We start from the raw sequence: 9,228 nt of genomic DNA, 5'->3' as shown, positions 1-9,228 counted from the left end.
AGTTGTACAATACATTTCAGGCGGTTCCATTAGGCCTTTACAAATAGTCAAAGAACATTATGCCAAACATAACGACAATAAAATATATACGTTGCCTGTTAAAATTGAACGTTGATAGCCTTTTGTTTTAAGTACTTTCATGTTCAACGTGCCTCAAAATGTAACTAATGAACATTCGAATTACATCTTAGCAAAAGCATGTCACTTAATACATAAGAAGAATGCAACCGATATATTAAATTCTGGTTTATTTTACACCAATTCAACATTTAAACACTCTCTTTCCAATTGGTAAAGGTTGTAAGAAAACATATCAAAAACAAGTATGTAATTAAGCAGCCCATGTCTTTGTGCAATACCTAGAGCACATAACTCTGGGTCTTTTGTAACATGTTTTCATATCTTATACGATAAATTTGATGTGTTCCTCGTTATGATAAAGTATTATTTAACTATCTGTAAAAATAGTTAAGGAGCTATAAAAACGTAAACCAGGAGGTTTTATAGCAATAATCATGATCGTTGAAAACGTTGTTGTTTTCCAATATGCCATAACGCTTTTTGGTTTGAACGATTAATATCTTGTTAGCTGTTGGCAAACAAAACCGTATGGTTAAATGTTCGTTAATATAAAAAAATGTCTGTTTAAAGAGTTAGTTTGTATGATAATAAGATCGAAAGTGTGATTTTTGTAAAAAAAAATAAAATATGCTTTTCAGGTTATATTTTACCTAAGGCGAATGTTTCGCACCTATCACTATAACCCAAGGCCAATGCTGTCCGTGTTTACCAAACGTGCCCGTTTTTTATCGTTTCAGGTTTCGGAATGACGACACCGCGAACAACGGAAGGCAAAGTACTTCTCATATTTTACGGTTTCCTTGGTTGCGCCGGGGCGATTTTGTTCTTCAATTTATTCCTTGAGCGAATCATCACATTCCTGGCTTACGTTTTGCGCACTCTTCACAAACGGAAGGTTAAGAGAAGGCTCGGGATAAACAACAACAACAAGGACAACAGAAGAGCTTCTGGCTCGATCGACGAGGAGTCTTTAGATGAATGGAAACCTCCAGTATACTGGGTCATGTTAATATTATTTTTTGGTGCTGTAGTAGTGGCTTGCTCGGCATCAGCTATGTATTTTCCCGTAGAAGAATGGACCTACTTTGAGGCAATATACTTCTGTTTTGTGGCCTTTGCTACTATTGGGTTTGGTGATTACGTGACAAGCCAAAAAGCGCACTATAAGAATGTGGAACTGTATAGATTAGGCAATTTTGTATTCATTGTGATAGGATGTTGTTGTATTTATAGCCTGTTTAATGTGATATCAATTGTGATAAAACAGGCGCTAAATTGGATGATTAAGAAAATGAACTGTGATTGTCGCATGCGGAAAAAACAGCGAGGAAGAAGAAATGCGATTACGCCAGGACATTTGCGACGAATGAAGGCTAACACAGTTAAAGTCGACCTTAATCATGACAGTGACGAAGACAGTGTCAGTGGACGGCGCAATTCTGGCGAGATGATATCAATGAGAGATTTCCTGAAATCCAACAATTTTTCGCTGGCACTGATGCAACAACAACTTTACGATACGCAACAGAGGGCTCAGGCGGCCCCGGTAAACGGTTTCCAGGGAGGGGTTGGACCTTTGGCAATTTTAAACAAAAAACTTGGACAAGAGGATTGTTAGCATCTGAATGCATTATCTGGGCACTTTATTTATATACGCCGATTTCATGAAATCGGACATTTGGTTAAACATGTTGTGTGGAGCGACTACACTTTTGATTAATATATCGTGTAAATATGTAACTTTATTTGCCGTATTATTCATCGTCAATGATCATTATTATTATTGTATTTGCTCAAAATACCGAACGATGATGTGCACCGTGTATATACACTGAAGTTAGGCGGATTAAATGGTTATAACATAATTAAATGTCCTCTTACTACAACAGGTAAATTATATTGTTGTTGGTTGAAGTGAAGGCGGTATAAACGTAATTTTTTATGATTCACATATCATATGCATGTATCGTATGCATATAGGTCATAGCAGATGTATAAACGTCCTGTTACTGTCAAATACTTTAAACTGTGTATGACTTTCCATTGAACGTTTATTCGATTTCAGTTGTATGTTTCGGATACAAAAATAACAACATCCGCGATCGTGATATATTTTAATAGACCAGTATTTGATTGTTATTTTATGATTTAGTTATTTCTGTGTTTAAATGTTGTATGTTTCCAAGTATCTGCTGCATAATGTATGATTTTCTTCGAAACTATCTTCGCACAAAAGCACCACACCTGTTATCACACAGTAGCTTGTATATCTACATGTTTGGGAATATTGGGTTTTGTATAATAAATGCATTTTATACCTCGCATCTTAAGTTTCCATGTGTTGTTTTGTTTCCAATCGCGTTATTAACATGACTACAAGATACATAACGTGCCTTTTCCATATAACTTATTTATATCGATTGCCATCAATTGGCGGTTTTCCTTACAGCCACAAACCATACAGCAGACATTCAGAAGTATAATGAACGAATTAATTAAGGAAAGGTAAACACTTGGATACACAGTTTCCTTTGTCTATACATTTTACTATTGACCGTGCGCATCACAGTTTGACATCAGTCCTCGACTAGTAATTGTAACAAGTTCCTGTACACACTGCGCTGACAGATTTTGACACAGACACTTACTAATAATATTGCAAACGAGAAATCATTATAATCTTACAATTCCTTGTTTTTAAATTTGCTGTCACATACTGTATTTTGTCACAGTTAAGTATGTTAATACTTGACACGTTTTAATGCGTAATCCTTATTGTATAGCTTTTACCTTAAGTTCTTACTATGATTAAATAAACAAAAATATAGAAATTCAATCATATTGTACTGTTTATATACAACACATCACCGGATCAGAATTCCGAGTAGGCCCAGCAATTATGACTGGTGATGTCACATGTTTTCCTCGCGGGGTTCAATGGATTGTGTTTCTTCCAGGCTCTTACATTTGCAGATCAAATGAATAGCGAATCATTCATACATAGTTCATATCACTTCTCGTCTTAAAACGTGTTTGTGCTTTCTGACTGGACACAACATAATTATCTTGTTTAAAGTACAAAGCAAACGACTTGATGCAAGAACACACATTAATGATATGTTTTTTTCTCACACAGTTTTATCTCATTTTAAACACAGTGTTTCACGATTGAGAGTAAGACTTAGAAGCTTTTGCACTTCGCATACATAACTGTAAAACAAAACGTTCATCGAGTAGATACCAACACATCAGCATACCCATACCCTTGTATCCATACAGAAATGTAATGGCATATTCCATTAGTTGAATTAAACTTGAGAACATGAGTTGATTTCTAAACATTTGATATGTTTGCTAACAATGTTCAAGTGATATTATGGGCATTTTGAACTGTTGAATTGAGCTGAAAAGAATTAACAGGTCAAAAGAGTTAGTAAAAATGTGGTTACTGATCAATTATCTGCAATTCATCTTGCTACGAGTTGTTTATAAAAATATATTTTTTATTTCGATATTCTTACAGGACCCACCCAGTCCTGTAAGCCGAAATGAGACGTAAAACAAAATTATGTCTTTGTGTCGTATGAACGAATCTGCACTAAAGCTAAATTTAGGTTCAAATCGTACATGCATGATCAGTTAGTTGTCAAACGAAAGTACGGTTGATATTCAAATTCATTTTTTTTCTCTTTCCGGTATATTGTTTTAGTATGTTGATGCTGCATTAACAAATATAAGTGTATATAAAGTGAAAACACCATAAATAAACAACGGTTGCGATAGACACCTATAAACTGTTAGATGCCCATAATATCACTTTAATTTTATCTCTATAAAACATGGAAATCTGTCACGGTATTTCATTACCGTCTGTTCAGGCAAAAGTTTAATTGCAACTGCCATGAAGCCAAAACCAAAACTTGAGAAAATTAAAAATCAACGGAGTGTAAAGATAAAAGAACACTCATATAGATGAACAAACATTCGCCTCACTGACGAAGATTATTTAGTTTATATAAATACTTAATATTTACAATTAACAGCAATCACATAATTCGCAGAAATATCTATTTGAGCACATTGTTGTCATCATATATTTCATTTACATGTGCAAGTACTCTTGGTGACATTTTTGTGACAGACATTTTGTTTTTTTAATTACAATTCTCTCTCGGAATCTCGGAATAAATGCAACGTCGTTTAACATTTCCAACATATTCCCCATTTTTTGGAAGTGGGGAGGGGGGGGAGACATATAGCATTTAAACCACGAGTGCTGTGAGTTTTTGTTCCTATCAAAACATTATTACTTATCATCAAATATCACTTACCCATAATTATTATTACATACTACTACCATTTTTTGGTCTATCGATCTTTTGGTCAGGATCCACATTCATCGATGGTATTTGAGACAACTTGGTACAAACGTGTACCTACAAGTAACGTCGGGTCATGCGCAAAACACACGTTACTAATGCCGACGTCAATTACATACAAAGTGTCGGAATATTGTATGTCGGCTATGTAACTTGGACTTAAATTAAGGTTTCCATATACATTTTGTTTGAATCGTCTCGTCACCAACTTATACCATGCATTTCAAGGTCACACTTAGTGGTCACATGTAGGACTATAGGATTAAAAAACAACTTGCTGAACAATAAATCGAGAAATAGCAAGTGTAAGGATCTAGCGTGAATTTCTTAAATTGTTCGATTATTACCGATGTTCTTTATGAGTCTTAAACTTAACTGATATTATAATGATATTAATAAGTTGATTTCATATTGGCTTTGTTATTCAGCTGAATACATCCGTATTGGCCTGAGGCCGCAGGCTCAATAACAAAGCCAATAAGAATTCAACTTATTAATGAGAATTTTATTAATCAACTTTATAATATTATTCAGCAAGAAAAGCTTAAATTTCACTTTCGAAATACAGGTTTTTGCTATTAAATTAATGAAGTTTTGAAAAATAGCAAAATTTCTGTTCTATACAACTTTTTCCCTGTTTACATCTTATGCAAAATGCTTTGAAAATGTTATGTACACCAAAATACCTTTTGAGACGATTGAACTTTACCGGTACGTAAAAAAGAATTGAAAAGCTAATAATTTTATCGTTGCTCAGTTCGCAACACCTAACGCAACATCTAATAATCTTGGTTATCCCATATATATTTTAGTGCAGGGTATCAGGGGTTACCGCTTCCAAACCCCCGCTTTGTCGATAGTGGTAAACAACTGCTTACTGGTAAAAATCAATCTAGCCTGCCTTTATGAGATCTCTTGTTAATTTAAAATGAAAGTTAAATATTGTTGCAAGAGGAAACAAGTGTTCCATGCATTTAGTTTCAGAAGAAAAATTATTATTTCATTAATATAGTGATATGAAGGCGATTTTACTGATAAAGCTCAGACAAAATAGCCTTTAAACTTAGTATATGACGAAAGATGCTTTCTAGACATTAGCCTCGAGGTAGCAGTGCTCGCGGTAGTAAGCCGATTTTTGCCAGTATTTCATATAACACAAAATATCTGATTGTTTTCACATACCCATCCGTTTAATAGATCATTTTTACTTAAATATGTGTTACAAATATCTTCCAACTACGAAAAACTAATTAAAAAAACTGAAATTATTCCCATACAGTTAGCAGCCATTATCTTTAAAGGGAAGTAAGCTAAGTTTGCGGGTAACACTATAGTAACTAAAAAACAGGTTACATTACGGATATCATTTATTCAACTCCAAAACTCTATGCAAAATGTGTTCATATAAAAAAATAAAGAAAAAAATAAGTATTGTCACAATCAAGCATATGGGTGCTACTCATCTGTCCTTATTTTTTACTCTTCAGCCTGCGGTTGTGGACAATGGATGCACCTGAACTCAGAGTCTCTCCTTAAGACTGACACAGAGGTACAGAACCTCAGATGGACCCAGTGTCCACACTGGTCACACTGATCCCATTTTACAATGACGAGGGATGTACATCCATTCAACGCTGCTGGGAACCTCTTGTGACACACAACACAAATCTTCCTCTGTATCAGTGCTGTTTTGGCTGTCATCTAATGCGGCTTCTTCATGCTGGTCAATTATGTGTTTGGTTTGGGCTCAAGAAGTGAATGGTTTGGTTTTAGAATTTGGGGGTCTGCTGTTTTTCATTGTTTGTTATTTCATTTCGGATGCTTTCTCCTTTGGTTTAGTTGATTGTTCTACATTTGAGGATTTCTTTTTTTCTGCTTGCTCTCTCATTGTGTTTACATTTGATTCAGAGAGCAAGTTCCCTGTGACTGTTGGCGGAGGAATATATTTTTGTTCGAGGCCTCTGTTTCACGGTTGTTATCAGCCTACTTTTCAGGTAATCAATCTCTGTACTGATATTGTTGTTATTGTTGACAGTTGACTGTTCTATGAATAATGTAATTGTTGGTTCAGTGTCACTTTGGTTGGTACTAACATCATTGATGGGGTAGATTGTTGAGGGGGCAGTTTGTATGTTGGTGACCACTAAGTCATTAAATAGATATATGCCTGCCTTTTTGAATGCAGAGGATATGTTTTCTGGTGTGAAGGCTCTGGTGTATGGTTTTGCTGTTAATCAGGCAATCTCATATCTAGTGATAGATGTCCCAGGGTTGCTGTGGATGTAGGACTGGCATTCTCTGTTATATAGTTCTTCAGTGGGCTGAGTTAGATGGCTAGTGTGGGGTGGCAGCACAAATAGAACCACATTGTGGTCTTTTGCGCAGTCAGCAAGGGTCAAGGACAAGTGGGCCTTGTGACCATCATAAAGCACCAGAACTGGTTTATGCGAGGCTCCGTCTAATTTGGCATGCTTTGCGAAATGACCCATGAGATAGGTCTCAAACAGGCCCCTGTTAAAAAGCCACTGTCTGACATCCCTCCAGATGAACCTGGGAGTGCGCCCTCTTATAGATGATCCACCCACCGCTTTCCTGGGAACACATAGAATGGTGGGATATTATTTCCAATTGCATTGGCCCCACAAACAATTGTCACAGTCCTGGTCCTTGGCGATGTAATGGCCTGTGGCTTGCACTCACTTCCGCATACAACCATTGGGGGAGTGTGTTCCGTACAGAAGCCTGTTTCATCTATGTTGTATATTCTCTCGGGGGCTTCCAAAAGGTCATTTTGTTGGAGAACAGAATGTAGTTCTGCAAAGTACTTGGACATTGTCTGTTAAGATGAACATTTAACCCTAGAAGAGGTTAGTTTCTGTGGGGTTACAACTTTCAGCTCCTCGTGTCTTTTCAAGAAGGAGTAAAACAATGGTTTGCTTAGTTGATCTTTAGCAATGGTCTTACCCAGCGACTTGGCATATCCCGCTGCTACACCGAGGACTTCAGTTACTGGGTATCAATAACCAATATTTCCCATATGGACAATATGGTCTGCCAGTCGCATTTCTTCTTCGAGGTTGAAGAGTCTGGCTGGCCCCATGGTGCAGTCCAGCGCTACATTCCTCCTGGTCCTATCCCTCAGTGTAGACTCAGGAACCCCATACATACGTGCTGCCCTAGACACTGAGGTCCCGGACAAGGTTGCCTTGAAAGCGCTCTGTAAAGGTGGCGCTGTTTATCAAATACCGCGAGAATAGCTTACCCGCGAGCACTACTTACCGTAGTATACATGATGCAGGAACACAATTTGACAGGTCGCGAAATTATGAAAAATTTACCTTAATAACATTCCAGTCACACTGGATCCACTACCGTTGTTTTAATACAACTCAGAAAGACAATAAGGATTGAAAACTTACTAATTGCCATTAGGAATTGCATTTGTAATGTATAAATCCTCCATGATATCGAATTAGTTTTGCTTTTGGCGCTTTCAAGAGTATAGCGTTGTTATTAATGTACGCTCAAATATTGAACCTTACTGTTGTGGTTACACTGCACTATTCTTTTTGTCGAAAAAGGGGAGCTGAACATATTAGTGGCTGAGTACTTTAAGTATATTTTATAAAGGTTTAAACTTTTGCACCAAAACTAAGCATACAACTTCAAAATGGTGTCCACACTTTTCGAAATTTTAAATTCTCATATAAGGCCGAGTTTTTCCTGGTTTCTGGCTGAATATCGTATTGGCCGACCTTTTCCGTATTGGCCGTGTTTTTTCCATATTGGCCGACTTTTCTCGTATAAGGCGAGTTGCGAGCTTTATTGGCGAGGCTCAACTTGTATTGGGCGAACAAATTGAACACATTCTCGACTAATATTATAAAGTTAATTAATAATTGGGAGGATTAATTATTCTCAGTGATAGGAATATATATATATATAGTTATTATAATCAGTGCCCCAGATAAGCTGCGTATCTGCGTCTTTCACCCTATTAAATTGCTTAAAAACGCAAAGAAACACAATATCATGCGTATTTAAAACGCAACAGGTTTTACTTATACGCAAATTCGTCAAATTTGATGCGTACAATACAATAGCTTCGATCGAAAATGCTTTGCTCATTTTCGGTATTTTCTCTTTGGAATTATTATCGTAATGCGGCGACGCTTTTATTCAGCATGCGCTTGGATGACGGAGCAGGAAAAGTCAAAGTTATCCAAACGTTCTGCGGTCTAGATTTCATTGTTAAATGAAGCGTCTGACCAAATTATTGACGACGACATACATGCGTTTTAAATCTGACTTAATCCGTCGTTCATTGTGCATGTCTTTGTAAAGCGTCTGTACTTTCAGCTTCTATTACGATGCGAAATAAAAAGTCTAAGAGAGGTCGAAAGATGTCCGCGATTGTTGCGCCAAAATATCAGTCGATCGCAAACGTTTTCGAACCAAGAAAGCAAAAGCCCATAAGTGCCGATTCATTCGTGTTATCATTTTTTTAAGTTAAAAGTTTATATTATGCACAGTTTCAAGGATTAAAGATGTTATGAAACAACAGTTTATTAAAATAAATGATGAAAGTTTACACTTTTATTGAATCAATACAAGTGTGCAGCTTCAACAGAAGTAAAGCGGCACTGGTTTTAAGGTATGCATTTTCATATCTCATTTCACCCTATTTTAAGAATGAAATCACCCTATTTATCAAAAGCAATGGGTAAAAACCCTCATTCCCAAATAATTATCTGGGGCACTGTATAAT

General features: G+C 36.4%; 1 protein-coding gene across 1 annotated transcript in view; it reads left to right on the top strand.

Moving 5' to 3' along the window:
* The window catches only part of LOC127870457 (potassium channel subfamily K member 13-like), an 8,501-nt gene extending 5,813 nt beyond the window's left edge, over nucleotides 1-2,688 (top strand). Inside the window, exon 2 of the mRNA XM_052413046.1 lies at nucleotides 819-2,688. Within this exon, the coding sequence (XP_052269006.1) occupies nucleotides 819-1,699 (881 nt within the window). The 3' untranslated portion in view covers nucleotides 1,700-2,688. The remainder of the gene's footprint in view (nucleotides 1-818) is intronic.
* Nucleotides 2,689-9,228: the final 6,540 nt, after the last annotated feature.

This window comes from Dreissena polymorpha, chromosome 2 (assembly GCF_020536995.1).
Source record: "Dreissena polymorpha isolate Duluth1 chromosome 2, UMN_Dpol_1.0, whole genome shotgun sequence".
Taxonomy (NCBI): Eukaryota; Metazoa; Mollusca; class Bivalvia; order Myida; family Dreissenidae; genus Dreissena; species Dreissena polymorpha.
The sequence above is the reverse complement of the archived record's forward strand: the minus strand, read 5'-3'. Positions and strand labels throughout refer to the sequence as shown.